Here is a 22,267-nt window from a genome sequence, read left to right on the forward strand (position 1 = left end):
ATAAGATATGCTGGACCTCAAGACTTTCAAGAAATAATGTATTTTGATTTAGAGTCATTTTTCCATAAACTGAGATGTGTGATGATTAGTTCTATTTTTAATCAAGGATAAGCTAAAAGAATGGCACACTGCACATGCTCAAAGTCACTCTTTAGAACTGTTTCTCACATTGCAGGGTTGAAGTGCTACACAGGAAAAAAAATCAGGTTCTATAGGACTCCTGTCCCAAATGGCCATTTGATGCATTATGTTGTCTTTGATGAGTATCTATTATGAAAAGAAACATGAGGAACACATGAAATGTGACTAACCCCTAATTTGTAAAAATATGTGCTTCTTACAGAAACCCAGGTTTAGATGCAACTTTCCTTCATGCCTATACTGGGTCTGTATTTTGGATTACTTATTGGTATTTATTGATTTGTTCTGATTTGTTACTCTTTTATGGTATGTATTTCAGGTTCTATTTTATAAGATACTCTTGAATAATTTGGGTGCTTCTAGATAGGGGTTTACTGTGAGCTCAGTGCTTATCAAGGATGCATTTTTTTTTTTTTGCAGCACCATTTTGATGGTATCATTGCCATCAAAATGTCAGTCTGTAATTTCCCACTCCCTAATTTAATCCAGATTTATTCTTTCCAGGGAAATCAGGGTGGGTGGGTGGGTGGGATGATTAGTTAACACACACACCTGTTGACAGCAACCTGTTTGCAACATCTGAATGGCCTGTTTGCAGTATTAAGCTCCTCATTGGAAACACCCTTTGTGTAGAGAAATGAGATAAAAGTAATTAACCAAACCGCATTAAACATCTCATTTCTTCTGAAAAGGGTCCTGGGATGCTCTGGAATAAGTTTTAGGATGATATTCAAACTAATTTATTACAATTATTAGTTGCTTCCTATGAAGCATCTCAAAGCAATGCCACAATAAAGGACAATGAAACATAGAGGGGGCAACAACCATTTTACATATAAAAACAGTTTAAACAATTTCAAGTCAAGTATACAAGCTCTTTTGTGTTATTCTAAATATGCATGTGTGTGATTTATTTTTTAACTCTACACATGCACGATTAATATGAATACCCGTAATAACAAATAGTAAAAGTGCCCTAACCAGTTCTCACAGTCTACTTTCCCTAAGTTCCTGGTCACTTTCTGGGGCGGACCTAGCATCTCTTGTCACCTGGATACTGTTTCGATGGTACCTTCAACCACTCGCTTCGACTCCGTTACTCCCCTCGACCCCAGGGCCCAGGCTCCCAAACCATTTCCTTGTGGGAGGTGGGGGGGGGGCTTTGGAAGAAACAAACAAACAGACCTATGGAGCTAACCGCCGCGTCCATCCTTTCCAGGCTTCTCCTGCCCCTCCGCGCGACTGTGGATGCGGTTGCCGAGGCAACGGAGCCCCAGCATCTCTAGTCTCCTAGCAACCGTTGCCCGAGCAGCCGAGCGCTGCTAAGGCGGGCATCTCCCGCTCGCTCCCTCCTTCCCTTTCTCTCCTCCCACCCGGCGCTGGGACCTGGCCAGACGGGGAATGCGCAAGCTCCGGCCCGGCCAGGCGGACGGCTTAGTTGCATCCCCATCATGGCGCTCAAGCGGCGGGCGCTCCTTCTCCTGCTGTTGCTTCCCATGTTCCGTGAGTCTCGCCTGGCTGGGGAGCGGGAGAGGTCCGGGGTTTGGGGGCGGCGGGGCTTTGCCAAGAGGGACCCCGGTTTTTATTTGCGGGGGGGATAACGAGGCTGAGCGGTTTGCAGCGGGGTGGGGAGATCATACTTCAGCCCCCTCCCCCGCCCATCATTGTTTTCAGCAGCCACGAGTTGGAAATTTGAAGGGGCGGGGGTGCCTGGCTGCTGTGCAAGCAGGGCGGGGGGCATGCGTGAGCTTTGCACCCTTCCCATCATCGAGGAGCGAAAGCTGCCTGGGACAATAGAGGCTATTGAGGGTGGCTTTTGCATTCACAAATGTGTGGCTTGGGGAGGGTTTTTTTTTAGGGTGGGTGGATGTTGAGTTTTGCAACGGAGAGGGCAGCAACATTTATTCAAACTAGAAGGGAGGGATGAAAGGGAAAGTTTTAGCCCACTTTTTTAAAGTGGTGAGAGAAAGTCTTCCCCCTTTTTTTTGGTGGTGCTCTGTGCTGATAAGACCGTACTTAAAAATAAGATGTTGATGTCTGTGTGGTATGGAAGCTCACAGCAGCCTTGGAGTAAAAGACATTGTACTAACAAAGTATTTAAAAGTGAACGGGGTGTAAGGTTTGGAAACATTTCCGCAGCTGAGAGTCCCCTGTCCCTCCGCATATTTATTACACTTAAAAATGTGTTTATCTATTTAAAGTGTTTTGATCCTGCTTTTCTGCACCCAAAAGGCTCCCAGAGCTGTTTACAAATGTCAAGGATGAGATAGTCTGCCCTTGGGTTTATAATCTGAAAAACACTGAGACAAAAGGGAAAGGGGTTTTTTTTTGGGGGGGGGGAGGGTGGGTTCCCTGCACTTAGAATAAAGTACTAACAAAGATTCTCCCTAGCTCAGTCCATCCCATCCAAGTAAACAGATATCTGAAGAAGCGTGCATGCACACGAAAGGTCATACCAAGTTGATCTCTAAGGTGCTACTGGAAGGATTTTTAAAAATTTTGTTTTGACTATGGCAGACCAGCAGGCTACCTACCTGTAGTTATTTTAGGGTTGGGGTAGGGGGTACAATGGAAGTGACTAGACTTTGTTTTAGTACAATACAGGTAGAAAAAAGTAAATTGTGGGTCACCGTTTTTATAAAAGTTACGTGTCCCTTTTAAAAATTGGTATTAGCACTCATTACTCCCATCTGCATGTAATTTTTTTTTGTATGTGTATTCAAAATATATGCACACACACAAAACCCCCAAGATTTAATTATAAAATAAGAGGGAAAGGCGTGTTTTTCCCCCTCCCCAATCCGATGACTTGTTTTTTGTCTTGGTACCTTTGAAGAATATGACAGTGAACCCCACCCCAATAAGAAATAAGGGAACTTGCTTCCCTAAAACTCTCTCCATAACTCAAGCACCACCCCCACCTTTCCAGAGGATGAGGGAATCAGGAATGTGATGGTTGGCCAGGCAGGCAGAGTTGATACTGGATCCTATTCACTTGGCAACAGAGACACCCTTTGTTCCTGGAGCCCCACGCAAATGTTTGCAGCTTTAATTGCAAAAACATTTGTTAATTCCATTCACGAATGAGTTGGGACTTGCTTGTCGTCTGGCTATTAATAAAGGCCCCAGGGAGGGAGTTGGAGAGTGGCAGTCACTGTTTGGGGGAGGGGGGGTCTCTCTCAACCATTTGTGTCCTCACCCCCAGACAGACAGACAAAATAGAGATAAATGTGGTGTTTTTAATCCTGCTTCTTACATCGAAATCATTCTGTGTAGGAAGTAATACTTATCTCCTGTGTAAATTATTGCTTGCGATAACCACACACAAATGTGCGTCTTCTCTTGCAACTGCCAGAAAAATACACAATCTCACATAGGTTTCTTTCTACAAAGAAATTTCCCTCTGGAGTGGGCATTTTGAAGGGTAGCTCTCAAAGATCTTCTGATACTACTTTTCCAAACTTTATTTCAGTTTCTACAGTCTATTATGCCTTTGGTCTGGGACAGTAACAACAGTTTAAATAACACATCTGAGCTTATTTGCAAAACAGCTGTGAAATACCAAAATGTGTCTGTAACAGACTGTGGAACAAGTTATAAAAATTCTGACTGATACCAGATTGGCGCATATAGCATTCAGCACTCAGAGTTCTTTACAGAGTGGCATTAAAAGGTTCCTGCCCTAAGCTCTTCACAGTGTGAATTGCAAACACCAGTAAACAGTCAGGCAGTTACTGAACATGGGACCCACATTTGCCATCATTTGAAGATCTTCACTAGCTTTTTTTTCTGGACAGAATTAAAGGTGCTAGTTTTAACTGCCGCCATGATCTTCAGATGAAGGGCAGTATACAAATTTAATAAATAAAAATAAAACCAATACAGCTCTAAATAAATCTAAAACCAGTTTATCTAAACAACTACCTTCTCCCATAAAACTTGCATTTCGCTAGAATCATCGCTCCTGCCCTGGAGGATATTGGAGACAGAGCATTCCCTGAATCTTCCAATTTTAATTGGAAAAAAGTCTGGGGAGGGGGGGGTTATCTCTGTGTACGTAAATTAGAATGATTTGCCTAGGGTAATTTGCAGCAAAATATTTTCAGTTTGCATCAAAACAGTTTCTGATATCACGGTTGTCTAATATTGAATTTGAAGCCTTTCCTTGTCGCTACTGACCTTATGAAATGGGGGGGGGGCGGGAAATCCATGGAAAAATAAAGGACCTGGGGGGGGAACCCCCTCAATAATTCTATGCCACATTACTGAATCGTTTTTAGTTTGTTAATTCTGGAATTTAGGATTCTTTTTTGTTAGCTGCCTTGAAGACTGAATCTGACAAAAAGACAAGAAATGTGGGTCTGTGTGTATTATCTATGTGCATACTATACATGTATGTATTTTAAATAAAACATCTACATTCCCAACAAAGGACAGTGACAGAGAGGAAAGAGAAGATAAGGGATGAATCCAAGAAAATTAATAAATTGAAATAGGTATACTGTATACTAATTTTCTGCTTACCAATCTAAAAAACCAGTTCACAACAATAAAACAAATAGCACTCTAACAGTGGAATCTTATACATGTCTATTCAAAAGCAAGACCCACTGAGTTCAATGAGTTTTACTTCCAAGTAACTGCATAAAATTGCAGCCTAAATCGCAGTGTGCTATAATAATCAAAACAGCAAAATACAGCCCGCAGCAATAAAACAATAAAGTAACCAACATCATCTAAAAATCTATAGCTGCAGCAGGCCTTTACATAGAAGCTTGATAAAAGCAATTGAAATAAATTTAAATACGGACAGCCAGCAAAACCATTAAAAATAATAGGTGAAATAATTATTTTTTAATTAGGATACTAGTGTAGTCACTTACTTTAATGCTAGATTTTTTTTGTTTTTAGATATGCTGTAAGCCACCCAGAGTGGCTGGGGAAACCCAGCCCAGATGGACAGGGTATAAATAAATTATTATTATTATTATTATTATTATTAAGGTGGGGGCTCCTGAAGAAGGCACTACGTTTCAGATCTCAATGGATCGGATGAGTTCACATAGAAGAAGGTCCATGCATATGTCAGGCTTTTGGGTTCAGTTTGGGATAGAGATTATGGATTCACAGAAAAAACAGATTTTGAGGAGGGATTTGAGGGAACAGAGAGAGATAACCATATACATAACCATCACAACCATATTAAACCATAAAAGCAATCAAGTGGAGGAGGGGTTTGTGTCCAAGAGGAATTCTGGGTTATCAGGCTAGATCTGATGAAGCTGGTTTATATATTTCCCCCCATATGGGGTATCAGCCAGTGTATGCTCCTCATTTCCAGCAGGTTCTGCAAAGCGTTGAAGAGAGCCTCAGTTGAATGTCTGCTACCTCTCCCACATTCCATCTTGTGACTAAATGCAGACGCCATCCATGGCTCCAATTGTCACATTCTTTTCCAGCATCTCACCCTTGTTTTATATAGCACCTAGCCAAATTAAGAGTTCTGGAGAACTTGAAACCTTGCATATATTATTCTGTCACAATTTGGTCAGCCAGACAAAAAAATACAGCCCTAATGTGGGTTTTGGAATTTTACCTAAATTCTGTCTCTCCTCTGTCAAGATTCTTTAAAAATGTTGAGTACTACTAGAACTACTACATCCTCCTCTCCATGGGAGTAAATTTTACTGAATCCGTGAGACTGATCTTGAAGTCAACATGCACAATGTTCAAAGTGCTTTACTGTTCTTTGCTTCTTTATAACCGCAAGACAGATAATTCAAGCCAAAAAGTGAGTGACTTGCTATAGCCCATTCCATACAACTTCTAAGTGAAGTACAGTGGTACCTCGGGTTAAGTACTTAATTCGTTCCAGAGGTCCGTTCTTAACCTGAAACTGTTCTTAACCTGAAGCACCACTTTAGCTAATGGGGCCTCCTGCTGCTGCCGCGCCACTGGAGCACCATTTCTGTTCTCATCCTGAAGCAAAGTTCGTAACCTGAGGTACGATTTCTGGGTTAGCGGAGTCTGTAACCTGAAGCGCATGTAACCTGAAGCGTATGTAACCCGAGGTACCACTGTAGTGATTTATATGGGGTGTCCTATACTTAAAACCAGCTGTTTGGCCACTGCCCTGCCCTCCTCATTTCTTATAACCCACCAACTCCTCAGCCTTGGGACAGAATCGTCAGTGAGGATTTGCATCCTATGGTGTGCTAAGATAGTTGAGAGTCATGAAATTCTCCAGAGTCACAAGTGGGTTTTGTGCCTACAAAGGTCTTTTTGTAGCGTTGTAGTAAGCATATCTTGAGAGTCCCTGCAACCACCCCCTTTTTAAAAAAAGTAACATCCAGCTGCCGTTCAAGCAAGCAAATGCTCCAAGCCAGCTGTCTAGGCCCGTGGAAGCTTTTTGTGGGGTTGTAGATTTTAGACTTTCAGACTTCTCAATTGGGAAGGGGGACTTGAATGCCAAGAATGTCATTAGGGCAAGGAGCTGCATGCATCATTAATGTGCAGTAACCAGGGCAGTTGCATGCAAATACAAACTCATCGAGCTGAGCCAAAATTGGGCGTTTCAAATGGCAAGTTCAGTAACATCCTTTAGGCAGGATTTGGTGTTTTTCATCCAGCAGTAAATAACCAGCAACTTCGTCAAACCGTAAGAGAAGCATCTGTGCGTTCCTCTTGCCTGGGTCCACTCTACAGCTGTTGGCAAAGAATGTGTGATACTAGCAAGCTGCCTCTCCCTCTTGACATTTATCGCAACTGTTTTTTGTTGCTCAAATACGCCTCGATTCGTGGAGAGGTGTGTGTAAGTGTGTGCAAACACTGCCCATGTCTCTTTCCTTCTCTGTGCTGAAAGTCAAGTGACCCAGCTATGAACTTTGATTCCTTTCTCTCTTTTTTTGACCCGTCTTTATTAATATTGCCCAGGATTAATGTTGCATTGTCTGGATCCCAGTGGTGGTGGGTTTACCTCCTTGACGATTCCATTGGCGTGCTTATAATTTGAGCTATAAATAACCGCTGCTTTGCTTACAAAACAAAGTCTGTGAGGTTTTGAAGTATAAATATACTTCTTTCCAATTCCCAAGTTCATTTGGGTCAACTGTGGTTCACTTAAGGCTCTTCTGCTGTCCATTTAGCCGTCCCTTTTTCAAGTTTTAAAAGTGGTTTTCAGATTTTCTCTTTTCAAGTCAACTTTCCCCACATCACATCCCAGTGAGGAGTTTCTCTGGATAGTACTAGAAATCCCCAGTTCTGTTCACAGCTGTCCTTTGTGATGATCCATCAAGGCTATAGGCTGCAGTGTCCTCCTGAGCAGCAAAGGGTTGCCATGAGGGATGTAAGAAGGCAGCAGTTTCCATTCTGACCTGTATTTGTCACAACCGGTGCTGTTTCCCTTTTGGCCTCATCGATCTCATCAAACTAATAGTGCACCTAGAAAGCACCCAACACTGCCAAACCACTGTGTACAGTGGAACCTCGGTTGTCGAATGTAATCCGTTTCGGAAGACCATTCGACTTCTGAAATGTTTGACATCCGAGGTGCAAAGGGCTGTCTGCAATATCCATTGAGAAAATTGAAAAACATGCAGCGGAAGCCATTCGACTTCCGAGGCGTGTTTAAAAACAGAAATGTTTGGCTTCCGAGATGCTCAGAAACCGAGGTACCACTGTATTGGGACAGGTTGGTAACAATGAACATGAGTCGTTGTAGTGAGTGGTGGGAGAGTGTCTACCATCACTAATCTTCTCGTTGAGTAACCCTTGATACACTGCCAAGCAACACCAACATTCTCTGGAACACGGTTTGAAAAACCACTGGGGTAGAACAATGGTGAGTTGTTTGTACTAACTTTTGCTCTTTAGCAAACCGCATCTCTTCTTTGGCATTCTTTGCAAACCCCCTTTATTTTTGTGCATGTGTGTTGAGGCAGAACTGGATGCTGCTGTAAATTTAGAAGTAATGTTTCACAGCTGATTGCACCCATCCCCACTAATCCAAGGAATGTCAGTGAATCATTCCCACCCCCACCCCGCAAAGCAGGGGTGAGCTGTAGTGTGGGGTTGGGGTGGGGGGAAGAGATAGGACACTCGATTCCCATAGGCCAGCAAGTGCTGATTCAGAATCCCCCACATCTTCCGTCTTCCCGTTATGCGAAACCATTTGTTGCAAAATGGTTTGGGGTAAACTAAATCTCTCTCTGCCTGAGATGCTGAACATTTAATGCTGTCTGGAGGCTTGTTTAGAAGTCGCATCCCATAAAAGCTGATGAAGCAAAGACACAAAATTAATTAACGTGGTTCTATTCTCAATCTGTTTCCTCTTCCAGCAGGAAGATTAAAAGCATAAGGCATATTTCTGTTGGAGGGGAAAACAACAACTCCGTGATAGGTTATTCTCAACCCAAACAATCTTCACAAGAGATTGCCGCTACTTGTCTTCACAGATTATTGGTGCCACAGCCGTTTGACCTATCAGACGAATAAAACAAGTAGAATAGCAAGGGGCTTATTGTAACTGTAATTTAATCATAGGTACATCATTCCATTGAAATAATTACACTAGGTATCTTATTTGTTTAAGCCAAAGCCAGCACAAGCACTTCTGGAAAAGACAATGTCAACGCACTATTGCCAAAGTACAACATAGGCCGATAGCAAAATGAGTTGCAGAATACTGAACGAGGATGTACTGATTAATTCAGGCTACTAAGTGGCAAAAATACATCATCTCAGATTTGCCATTCATGTGAAGCTCCTTTTGTTCATTGTGACGGACAAAACACTTCCCATAATGCTTTCTGATTATTATGGTCAAAGCTTCTGAAATATGGGTGATTCGTAGAATGCAGAAGCAGGTGGCAGCTGAGCTTTCAGAGGCATGGAGAGCGGCTTCGGCTGTTCCTTGCTGATCAGGAGGACAAGAAAGCATAAGTTGTCTGTACTTTGTTTCCCTGCTAACTGCATCAGAAATGTATGCCCGAGCATCACTGCTGCCCAGTCAGTGTTCAAAACTCCCATTTTTCTAGGCGCATTTTGCAACAGGGAATATCATTAGCTTGAGCAGTTTCTGAGCTCTGGGCGTGATACTGCGCCTAAGATTTCATATTAAAACTGCAGAGTGAAAGGAAAGGAGGACCTTCTCTGCCTCCCCACTTCCAAAAAAGAGAAGTTTTAAACCTATTATTTAGGGAAATCGCCAAAAAAATCAACACTTCCGATACGGGCTGCCATACGCCCGGGGTTTCCTGGACATTTTAGCTGGTTTTCAAAAATTCTGCCTGGACGCCATTTTCGATGGACGAATCCCGGCTATGTCCGGGAAATTCCAGATATGTGGCAGCACTAGCCAAAATATAATTTAGAACATATTTTACTTTGGAAGCCAATGAGGCATTTATGATTTCTGAGTAACAACTAGTCCAATCCACTAGTCAGAGGCCTAGAGAGACCTCTGAGGCCTTTCCTAGTGAACAGATAAGCAGCGGCATCTGCCTGCCAGGGCTGGATTCTTTGCCCTGTTATGGAGGTAGGACGAGACCAGCAATTCCTTGTTCAGATGGGCGCTGTTTGCCCTGCTGTAAAGGCTCTACTTCTTGTTGAGAAGTACAAGGTCTGGACACCCCATAAATGCAATTACACCCACCCCCCACATGTGGTGGGGGATAAGTTTGCATAAGCACTCTTAAGCATGACCTGCTGCAATTTAGCTTCAGCCTATCTGTGCACCCTGAATGTTGGTGGCCTTGTTTGCAATTACCCATCTTGGTTTACCCTGGTCTCCCTAATCAAGTGTGTCTGGTTTTTTCTCTCTCCCCCTGTCAAAGTACACACCCCTATGAGGAACAGTCGCAGTGGATGCAACCTTTCAGTTTTGAGAAAAGATGAGTAAGACAGGACACGATAGAAGACTATAAAATTCTTCATGGCATGGAGAAAACGGATAGGGAAAAGTTATTCTCCCTTTCCCATAATGCTAGTACTTGGGGACATCTGGCGAGGCCAAATGTTGGAAGGTTCAGAACAGACAAAGGAATGTACTTCTTAATGCAGCTCATAGTTAAACTATGGAAGTTCCTCACACGAGAGACAGTGATGACCACCAACTTGGATGGCTTTGAAAGGAGATTAGACAAATTCATGAAGCATAAAGGCAGTCAGTGGCTACTGGCCACAGTGGCAATGCTGTACCTCCAAGTCGGAAGCAGCAATGCTTCTGAATACCAGTTGCTGGAAGCCACAGGAGCAGGGAGTGCCCTTGTGCTCTGAACCTGCTTGCACGTTTCTCAGAAGCATCTGGTTGGCCCCTGGGAGAACAGGATGATGGACTGCATGGACCACTGGTCTGATCAAGCAGCCTCTTCTTAATGTTTTCACGTCCTCTATTTGAAGGGATCTCCAGTCAAAGTCTATACAGGAAGACTTCCCAAATATTATTTCCTGCACAGTGACTAAAGGTACTGCAAAACCATCCCTATTGCGAATTTTTTTGGGGAAATACTTCTCTCCTCCCACCTCTAAGGCTGTAGTGTTTCTACACATCTTCCCCGGCTGTTTTTGAGTCCCCAAAGTATAATCCTCCAGAGCTTGGGGGAAAAAAAAAAAAGACTGATAGGCTCAGCTTGGGGACATTTAAACAATCAGACATATGGTTACAAGCAGAATTTCTTAAGTCCTGCCAATGGCAGATGTAGGCACAAAGCCCCCACTCCCTAGCTGGGATTTCAATGTCAGGAAATGACAATGCGTGCTGGACGTTCCTTCCTTCTCTTCTCCGGAGCAAATTATTAGTTTGCTTAACAATCATACATTGGGGGGGGGCCTTACAATGCATTTAATTAAATGCGACTTACTCTGCTGTCCAACTGCTGCTGCTCTAGGTCTTCAAGCAGGAATCTTTTCCAGTCCTTCCTGGAGAAGTTGGGGGCTGAACCTGGGACCATCCCCATCCAAAACAGATGCTTTGCCACTGAGCTACACCCTGCCTCATGCTGTGTGTGCAGTGTGCTGGCAGCTCATCCACAGCAGTGGTTAAAATTAGCATTTCAAAATAAACACCCCTTTAACATTTGCAAATCAGTAGCGGCTGTTTTTATCCTTCATCTCGGAGAAATGGCAACCTTTTCAACATGCATATAATTGCCTCCCAGTCGTTTTCCTCTAAAAGATCTAATGAGTATTATTCTTAGATGTTAGCTATGGCCACATCCCATTATCCGTTCCTTTATTGTGTTTTGCAGCCAAAATCTAGCTACAGTGGTACCTTGGGTTAAGTACTTAATTCGTTTCGGAGGTCCGTACTTAACCTGAAACTGTTCTTAACCTGAAGCACCACTTTAGCTAATGGGGCTTCCTGCTGCCGCTGCGCTGCCGGAGCACAATTTCTGTTCTCATCCTGAAGCAAAGTTCTTAACCTGAAGCACTGGGTTAGCGGAGTCTGTAACCTGAAGCGTATGTAACCTGAAGCATATGTAACCCGAGATACCACTGTATATGGAATGTCCAGATCTAGAGGTAGCAAAAACCTCTGAATACTAGGTGCAGAGACAGCCAATAGGAGAGGGCTGTTGCCTTCCTGTCCTGGTTGTAGGTGTTCAGATATATTTGGCATCTACTGTTCAATACAGAACTGCCACATTTGCACATTGCACTAAACCAGAATTACTGGCTTACCCTGGTTTATTGTGAACATGCAACCCAATGGGAGTTGGATGTGTTTAGGCTGGCGAAGAGAAGACTGGAGCTGAACGACAGCCATTTTCAAATATCTGAAAGGCTGTCACATGGAAGAAGGAGCATGCTTGTTTTCTGCTGCTCCAGAAAACAGAAAATGCTTACATCCATTGGGTGTAAACCAGTGGATTCAAATGACAAGAAGTGAGATTTTGACTAAATAGTAGGAAAGACTTTCTGATACCAAGCGCTGTTTGACAGTGGAACATACTCCCTTGGAAGGTGGTAGTTTTTAAACAAGCATTGGATGACCGTCTGCCTGGGATTGTTTAGCTGTGATTCCTGCATTGCAGGGGTTGGATTAGATGGCCTTTGGGGTGCCCTCCAGCCCTATGATTCCATGAAATCATACCCACTTTGCTGCTTAGAATGAGCTAGAGAAACAAAACCAGAAGTTGCAGTTAAGTTTGGCTTCCTGTCACATCTGGACCTGATGTCATGATTTGCTTCTCCCCATCAAGCTAGGATTTGTAAGCCAATAAAAAACCGTGGCTCAAGGCTGGCTGGCGATCCTTCCTGACTTGTTAAAGGAATAACAAAATGTGAACATCATAGTTACTCTATCTTAAATGCAGTTTCCTGGTTTATTTCTCCTGCTTGTGCTGGGGAGAAAAAAAGGAACGATTGGACTATGTATACAACTGTAGTGCTCATTTACTAGTGATGTGTGAGGGGTTTTTTTGGAAAATCTTCCATTGTTCATATTTAAGAACATGCAAATCATTGAAAATTGTTGGCACACCAATATATTTTAGCAACCTGAAGAATTGTGCATACACGCTGCCTCACATCCTTCTTGTGATAATCACCTGGGGGAAAAAACATTAATTACAGCTTTGGAAATGTTAATCTTTCCTAATAATTGTATTTGTAATTGACAGCCATTCATTGTTATGAATTAACTTAAGACATAGCAAATCTTCTGTGTCAAAATTCAAGCAATGGAAAATTTTCTTCCCCAAATCAGTCATTCACAAGAAGCCAGCAACCCTGACTTATCGCATGATGTGTGAACATACCCATTGATGGACTTTGGTCTGATTCATCAAGGCAGTTCTTACATTTGTGACCTCCTGCGATGTGTGAACAAACAGTTTTTTTTAGTGTAATATTTCATGTGGGTAGGTGTGGTTTTCTTTTGTTTTCCATAATAATACCTTGGCCTCTCATTATCTCTTGCAAAAGATCAGATTTCTGAAATAATTTCCCATCCTGGAACAGAGGAGTGGCGGCATAAAACTAATTATATTTTATTTGCCTCTCTTAAAATAAAAAGAGCACCAGAATATATATATCTATCCTCTAGGCAGACAGGTATTTTAAAATTAACAAAGCTGTATTTATATATAACAGAGCAAGTTTAGCCTGGGGAAAGATTTCATAGCTGGGTTGTCAACTCTAGGAAACAAGGCCTTGATCCTGCAGGTGCTTAAGAACATATGCCACAGTTAGTCATACAAGTTAATCTCAAAGGGGAACTATTCACTTAAGACTCACAGATTACCCCAAGACATCAGGCATGCAGATGAAGGTGAGGAGCATCTTGTGCTTAATTTCTGCATTCTGGGATGCTGCTGTAGTAACAAATAAAATTTTAGCGACTGTGGACATTTATTTGTTATACAGGCGTCCCCCCCCCCTTATGCACAACCGACTCACGCACAGCTGCATATACGTGTGGCGCCAGGAAGTAAACAAATTGATAGATTCAAACCAGGAAATGGCTGGAGACAGACAGCTGGAGAGTCTTCATGGCTCATGAGGAGACCCTCCCTGTAGCCTTAGGATTTCAGTGAGGGCAAAGGAAGCCGCAGAGAGACTGGAGGTACAGCAGGGCTTTGTTTAGGCTGCTCAGCCTCCCTGCCTAGCAGCTGGCATGTGGGGTAGCGCAGCAGCAGCCTCTTTTCTGTGAGTCCTCCAGCCAGCCCCAGATCTTCAACTCTAGAGAGTTGTGTGGAGAGAAAGCTGGAGAGCAGGAGGAAAATGGTGTTTTGGAGGCTTTTTAGAGGGTGTTCCCTACTTACACGGTTTTTGTTTATGCATGTGGGGCCTCAGAACGTAACCCTCACTATTCTCAAGCAAACGGAGCAGCAGAGGGAACTAGTGAAGACTGCAAGGACTTGTTTCGGGTCATGGTGACCCACATATATTGCTCTTTTAAATTACAGGCCAACACCACTGATAACCATAAAACACTAATGGGAAAACAAATTGGAAGATCAATTTCAACTCTGGGGCAAATCCAGGGTTTTTTCCCCCCAGCCAGAACTCACTGGAACTCAGTTCTAGCACCTCTCAGGTAGGTGCCATTGCTATTTTAAGAGAGAAAAATGAGACATTTGTGGTGAGTTTTGGCACCTCTTTTTTCTAGAAAAATACCGGTAGCACTGAATAGATCCTTATTCCCAAGTGGCCTGACCTGGAAAATGTTGCCTCTTCAACTTTACCAAGCCAAATCAAAAACCTCTACCTCTTAAACAGTTGGAAGAGTAACCCTAAGGGCTTTTATACCCATGGTAGCTATGGCCTTCTGTTCTTTTGAAAAAAATAGTTGGGCTTTAGGTGGTCTGAGAACAGAAAATCCACAATAGCAATGACTGAATGACGGTGTTTTGTCAGGGATGATGGACACCATGCGATCCTCCCAAGTCCCATCAGCACCAGCCAGCCTGGCCAGCGGTCAGAACTGATGGGAACTGAAGGACAATAGCAGATGGAGGGTCGCAGGTTCTGCATCCTGGAGTCACCAAAAAAAGAAAGGAAGGTGAACGGCGGATAGCAATCCCACTAGAGTGGAAGCACCTTAGCTGCCGCTGGACTTAATTTTATTGAGGTGAAATCGGGAGTTTTCCCTGCTCCTATTCTGCTCTTGTTTTAAGGGAGGCAACAGAAGTTCTTCTCTAGCTTGCTGACTGGTATGTCCTCTAAGCCTTCCGTGGCCCAGGCCCTTTGTAATCCTTCCAGATGGAGGCTGTTTATCTTCGGAAAGCCTTGCCTTTACAATGTAATGCTTTCGTTCTGCCATCAAGGAGGTGTAGAGGAATACCAGACTAGATTATCTCACTTGGCTGCTGAGGTAGCCTTCTATGCATTGCCTGCCTGGGGCCAGAACGTGCCTCCCTTCTGTGGGTGTGTTGTACATGACTCTCTATGCGTGTTTGATGCTGGTTGCTAACGTGTTCCTCTCCTCTCTCTATAAAGGCTCTTCTGATATGCCAGACTCAAGGCCAGCTGTCCTCACCCAAAGTCCCAGCGTGATTTAATAAGCTTCTCTCCCACTTGGGGTTGGGAGAAGGGGGGTGGATAAGCCCTTTGAAGTTTTCTTAAAAGAAGGGGGAGCTGGAGAATTTTTTAAAAAAAATAAAACGCACACACTTCTGCTTTTCTGTGTCTGGTACAGAACACTTTGTACTGCATTCCCTCAAGCTGTGATTTGGTATCTGTGGGCTACTTTTTCACCGTTCTTCCTACTCTAGACTTCTTTGCTTGTGGTTTGGTTACTAGCCCTGAGATAAGCAAGGGGTGGGTGCGAAGCATTACAAAAACCCCTTACTTATTCCTCTCTGCCAGATGGCCTCTTAACCAGAGAGGCCATCCTTATTTTATTTAAAATATGCGTACACCATATTTCAGTCTAAAAACGGCCGCACCACTAAGGTGGAGATAGGAACATAGAAAGCTGCCAGACCATTGGTCCCTTTTGCCCAGTATTGTCTGCACTGACTAGTAGCCACTCCCCAGGGTTTCAGTGCTACCTGGAGGTGCTGCCAGGGCCCAAACCTGGGACCATCAGTGTGCGCCACTGAGCTGCAGCCCTTCTCGCAAGCAAAATAGGAAGTTGCCTTCGTACGGAGTCGGTTTGCTTACCCATCTAACTCAGAATTATGTAAATTGGCAGGCAGGCAGGCTTTCTAGGGCTTCATAGCCTTTCCCAGCCCTACCTGGGGAATAATAATAATAATAATAATAATAATAATAATAATAATAATAATTTTATTATTTGTACCCCACCCATCTGACTGGGTTTCCCCAGCCATTCTGGGCTGTTTCCAACAGATATAAGAACACAACAAAACATCAAACATTAAACACTTCCCTATACAGGGCTGCCTCCAGATGTCTTCTCAAAGTTGTGTAGTTACTTATCTCATTGACATCTCCAATGGGCACCTGATGGGTGGCTAAGAGAGGTATAGAGCAGTGATTCCTTGAGTCATTGCATTGTTTCTGTATAATGGAGCCTCACAGCATCCCCTGCGAAAGGAAGATGGTGGAATGTTGCTACCTAACTGCGTCGCTTAATTCCACCACCACTACCCCTTTGCTGTTTGACTGCAATATTCCCACCCCTTTCTTAACTGGGCTCCTGTACTTTTGAACAGCTGCCTGACTGGGAGAAAGGCAGCAGCTGAAACATTCCCATCGCACCATCTGCATTCTGGAGATGGTTATTTTTTCAAAATAAAGACTTGCCCCATCACCCACTTTCATATTTTCCCATGAGCAATGGAATGTAGGATCTGCTGCTAAATCCTCTGTGGCAGCCCCTTGCTACTCCTTCAGTGCCCTGCCCTGCTTTGTGCCACCTAACCCCAAATTTCCCTTTTATTTCCCCAGATACGGCCAGTAGCTGCATTGCACTGGCGTGCAGTTATTTTATGTAGTGAGAATGCAGCTGTTTTGACATAATTTCTGTGTTAGTGCTAGGAGGAACTCCTGCTCCAGCGAAGGAAGGGTTGCCAACATTTTCCTAGCTCTTCAGCTTGGTTTTTAACAGCAACATAGAAGTTTATAGAACAAAGCTTTTCCTGGCATGAGGATAAAATAATAAGGAAAGCTTAAAGTTCCTTAATTTTTGTGTGTTGAGCAAGTGTTGAAGGCCCTGGAACTGGAACAGTTAAAACCTGGCAGCCCTTTCTTACCCGCAAACTCGCTAAATGGCCTTGAGTAAGCCATGATCAACCTCCTCCCTTTTGCAATGTGGAGATCATAATACTAGTTTGTATATTACAGGGTTGTTGTGCAGATTGCTTGAGAGAAAGTATGTGAAGTGCTTTGGCGCCTTGAAACATAACTGCTATTATAATTTTGGGGGGAGAAAGAAGGGAGGGGATGAGAACTACTACCTTGGTGGGCCTAAGGAAGGCGCCCAGGCACAATTGAATTAGCGCTAATCAAGTTGGGCTCCTTGGCCATATGACCTGCTGAGCTGTCCTGCTATTCCAGGTCAGGTGCCCTGATTGTACCGCGTGTGCCGTGGAGCCGGCCTTGGGTATCTTAAGGGCAGGTCGGTTCTCATTATCTCCTCATAATTAGATTGAGCTTCCCAGATCTGCTCGCTTTCCTAGGAGGGCTCCAAGTAGAGGAGAGCTCCGACATGTGACAGGCCATCGGAAGGAGAGGACGTCCCTTACCAGATGAGCTCATGCATTATTCACATGGCCTGCTTCGCCCATTTCACTTTGGAGTGCATCTTTGGTGATGCCCACAGTGGATTCTGTCCAGTAGCATCTGAGCTCAGACTGTTTGGAATGTCATCTTCCATATGGGACAGAGATCGCTCAGTGGAGCAGAAGTGAGAATGTTGGCACGTGCCACTTCTCACCATGGAGAGCTGCACTCATCAGAAAAGCTGAGCCTGCCCAAACAATGCCTTCTTGTTGATCTTGTTGTCAGAGAACCCATACAGACAATCGATCTGGTTACCTCCGGGGTTAACTTGGTTGTCTGAATCACCACCCTGAATGTTACCCCACAGCAGGTGCAGCCGTGTGGCAGAACTTGTGGTGAAATGTTCTTCTTTATGAGGCCCAAGAGGGCCGTGATTCCCCACACAGTGCACGTTGCCATCTCCATAAAACCGCTAAACTCTCTCACACCACCCTGTGAGGCGGAAGTGACGTTATGATCCGACGCCAGATAGAAGGCCCCATTGTTGTCCTTAGTTCCTTGGCCAAGGGAGATGTGGCATAAGGGCATCCCTTTGTGTTAGATTGCAGAAAACGCCGCAAAGAAGGACATGCCGGTCCTTCAAGCCTCGCAGCTGCGGAGGCTGCAAAGGAAACCGAAAGGGAGAGGTGCCCACATTCCCAGCTGCGTGCATCTCTGCCGTCAAAGACAGATGTCAAATATTGCGTGGTGATTTCACACGGTCGAGACCTCTGCTGAACTTGATGCTGTGAGAGAGAGCAAGGGCAGGCCCAGCCCTGTCAAAGCGATCGCTCCCAGCATGGACTGCAAACAAGGCTTTGACCGTGCTGCATTGTCTTGTTATTTTATTTTATTTTATTAATTTTATTTTATTTTATTTTATTAAAACAGTCATATCCAACACGTTTTATAGAACACAGTCCTATAAAATTATGCAAGGAATGAAGGAAGTGAATTGAGAATAGTTTTTCTCCCTTTCTCGTAGCACTGAAACTCAATGGACATCCAGTGAAGATGAAAGTTGGACGATTCAGGACGGATCAAAGAAATAATAATAATAATAATAATAATAATAATAATAATAATAATAATAATTTATTATTTATACCCTGCCCATCTGGCTGGGTTTCCCCAGCTACTCTGGGTGGGTGGCTTCCAACAGAACACTAAAATACAATAACCTATTAAACATTAAAAGCTTCCCTAAACAGGGCTGCCGTCAGATGTCTTCTAAAAGTTTGGTAGTTATTTTTCTCTTTGACATCTGGTGGGAGGGCGTTCCATAGGGCGGGTGCCTCTGCCTGGTTCCCTGTAACTTGGCTTCTCGTAGCGAGGGAACCGCCAGAAGGCCCTTGGCGCTGGACCTCAGTTTCCGGGCAGAACGATGGAGGTGGAGACGCTTCAAGCTCCCATGGGAAGCAGTGATGGCCACCAACTTGGATGGCTTTAAAAGGGGATGAGACAAATGTCACGAAGGCGAAGGATGTCAATGGCTACTAGCCACAGTAGCTATTCTCTGCCTCCTGCCTCCTCAATTGGAGGCAGCAATGCTTCTGAAGACCAGTTGCTGGAAATGATGGGAGAGGACTCTTGTGCTCTGGTCCTGCTTGCAGGTTTTGCCACAGGCATCTGGTTGGCCGCTGTGAGAACAAGATGCTGTTTACAAGCCTCCATAGCTGTGATGCACACAGCAGGGAGGGAGGCCTCTGTGCCAAAACCACTGTTGCTGTTCGTGGGGAGTTGAAGAGTCCTTTGTGCCACTTCAGTTTGTGTGAGAATGACTCAGTTGGCAGCTGTGTCTGCTCTTCAGCTGTCCTGAGGAAGGCTGCAACTTAGTGCTTTTAATGCAGGAAGTCCCAGGTTTGATCTCTGGCGTCTCCAGAGATCCAGTGTGATGTAGTGGTTAAAGTCCTGGGAGACCAGAGCTCAGATCTCCACTCTGGCCACAAAGCTCAGCAGGTGACCTTGGGTCAGTCACTGTCTCTCGGCCTAACTTACGTCACAGGGTTGTTGTGGGGATTAAATGAGGAGGGAGGGACCACGTACATCACCTTGAGGTCCTTGGAGAAAAGGGTGCAATACAGTGCAATGCAATAAATGAATAAGATAGGAATGGGAAGGTCCCTTGCCTGAAATCCTGGAGAGCTGCTGCCGGCCAGTGTGGGCAATACTGATCTAGATAGATCAGTGGTCTTGCTCAGTATAATGCAGCTTCCTATGATCCCTTTACAATTCAAAACGTGGCCAGGTTAATAATGAGTTGCTGACCGGGGTTATGCATGCATTTAGAATTAACTGTCAAATAAACGTGATCAAATCGCTGATGTGGATTTGCTGAAATGCCCTTTGCTCACAATGAAGGAATGACGGCACCTCAACATTTGAGGCCGAACCATGAATGCAGGGGTAGTTTTGCTTCATCCCAGGGCGCGAGCCGAGTGACTGTGGGAAAAGGGGGCCTCTGACAGTGATAACATAAGGAACACTTGGCACATTTGGAAAACACTAGGCTAAAAATAGCAGGAGAGAGCAAGGGGACAAGGAGCTTGAGGATTTGGAAGAATTTGTCTCTATTGCTAAATGCTCTGTTTTGACTTCGCTTTGGTGAGGCAGTTTTTAACTCCTTTCATGCTAGAATAATTATGGGATTTCTGGCAGGGAACACAGCCCTAATATAGGAGTGTCAGGCGGGGTGGGGTCCACAACTGAGTAGGAAATACTTTTCATTTTCCCAAGTTCTTTCAGTTTAAAAGCTCTTTTTGTTTCCTAACAATTTCTTTTCCTGCTGTTGATGTTCCTATCATAGATTATTCTGATGGATTTCTGGTTCTTGGCATGAATATCTGATTTGTAATATTTTCCAGACAACAAAAGAGCCCAGAAAAGATCTTTGCATGCGTGTGTGTGTGTGTGTGTGCGCGCACACACACACACACACACACACACACTCTACAGCCCTTCCTCTTCCCTTCAATATGATTTTGTACAGTGGTACCTCAGGTTACATACGCTTTAGGTTACAGACTCCGCTGACCCAGAAATAGTACCTCGGGTTAAGAACTTTGCTTCAGGATGAGAACAGAAATTGTGCTCCGGCGGTGCAATGGCAGCAGGAGGCCCCATTAGCTAAAGTGGTGCTTCAGGTTAAGAACAGTTTCAAGTTAAGAATGGACCTCCAGAACGAATTAAGTTCTTAACCCGAGGTACCACTGTATTTGCGGGAGGCTTGGGGGAGGGGCATGTAATTTTGCAGTGCAAACCCCAAGACCTGTGTTTTTTACCACCTCACGTGAGAATGGGCCAGCTTTGATTCCCACACTACAAAATGTGTATGTGCATGTGTGCACAGTTATTTGAACATGATTAATGCCAGTGAGTATTGCCACTCTTGATTTAAAGTAATAATAATGCTGCGGGCTCTGGGTAAACTTACCTTTGGTAGCCTTACCTGTAGGGGGTGGCAGTTTTACTAATGCACCAGAGTGATGCTAGGACAGGGACATTGTGGGAAATGGAAAGGTGGCTAGACCCAGCTGCCTCACGCTGATTGGATTTAAGGGTTAGAAAAAAGTAACGAGAGGGGGGGCTTGGGGCAGGCATTGGCAGATGCCCAAGAATGCTGACCCCTTTAAGCTTTGCATCTTGTATCTTACCCCAGAGAGGGAGAAGTTGCAGCCTTGCAGTCCGACACTGACTGACACTTTGCGATTCCATCATTGTGATGGGTAGAAAAAGGGATGCAGGAGGTTAGTACGCATAGGAATTGGGGATTAAACGTTGACATTTTAGTCCTTCGTTATTGCTTGGAACTCAGGCACACACTAACGAATATTGAAAAGCCAGAAGTGTACAGGATCATTGTCCTTGAACTGTAGACATTCCGCTTTCGCATTTTGCTGTGTGTGAGAGAGTTTATCCTGCGAAGTGCTGGCCCAGGCAGGAATGCATTTTGCCCATCTGAGCTGAAGCAGACTAATGACATCTTTTGCAGTTTATAATGGATAAAACTTCCAAAATCCGCAACTGGGCAAGAAAACATCGCCCAACTGTTGATTTTGGGTTTTTCCCCCCTTATGGGACAACATGGCTACCTTTGCTTTTTATAGTTCACACTTGATTTCTCTGTCCTTCATGATGCATTTGGTGATTGGCAGATGAATGCATAAGCTACCTTAATCGAAAAGCCTTGCTTAGAAGGTAACATGAAAGTTTCGTTTCGTTTATGGTGTTTGAACTGTGATGGCCGATGGTATATTGGATTGCAATCGCAAGACTGGGGGTGGGGTGGGGATACTGATTCCAGGACGTGTTTTTTTCAGAGCAGGAGTGATTATGTGACCTATCAGAGCATCTTCTGGAATATCGGGATGATTTACAGACTTTCTGGGCCCTGGAAAATGAGTGAGGTGATAATGAGGCTTTCAAGTTTTACTGTTATTTGTGAGATGAGCATAGAACACATTGGGAGAATGGAGAAAATAGTAATCGGAGGCTGTACATTTATTTCCTTTTGTGCTACCAACTTAAATAGTAACAGTCTTTGCAAGATGGTTTGCATTTCCAATTAAAAGCTAAAGGTTACATTTGAAGCTCCATGTGCTTTTTCAAGTTGAACCTATGGCAGCCCAGAAGTAAGCACCATTGTGTTTAAAATTGCAGTCTACTGACCCTAATAAACTGGATATTGTGCTATGTGCTGCTGTGCTTTGGGTGTGTATCTTGTTTGTGTGCATGCATCAACATATCAGCACATCTGCCTAATTTTTTTGGGACTCTCTTTAGCAGCCTGGCTGTGGGGGCTGGCATGATGAGCACTTGGAAATTTACAACTACACCACAGGGATGGCATGTTTACATATACAAGGTACCACTGGATGTTGCAAACCACAAGGAATTGACATGTATGTGTGTGAACCAGCAAAAAGGGTGGAGGGAAAAGTGCCACCATTATCTTTGT

General features: G+C 44.0%; 1 protein-coding gene across 1 annotated transcript in view; it reads left to right on the plus strand.

Annotated features, from left to right (window-relative positions):
- Window positions 1-1,501: 1,501 nt before the first annotated feature.
- JAM3 (junctional adhesion molecule 3) overlaps window positions 1,502-22,267 on the plus strand; it is a 35,338-nt gene continuing 14,572 nt past the window's right edge. The window contains exon 1 of the mRNA XM_053367375.1: window positions 1,502-1,644. Coding sequence (XP_053223350.1) covers window positions 1,593-1,644 — 52 coding nt within the window. The 5' untranslated portion in view covers window positions 1,502-1,592. The remainder of the gene's footprint in view (window positions 1,645-22,267) is intronic.

Source organism: Podarcis raffonei, chromosome 15 (assembly GCF_027172205.1).
Source record: "Podarcis raffonei isolate rPodRaf1 chromosome 15, rPodRaf1.pri, whole genome shotgun sequence".
NCBI lineage: Eukaryota > Metazoa > Chordata > Lepidosauria > Squamata > Lacertidae > Podarcis > Podarcis raffonei.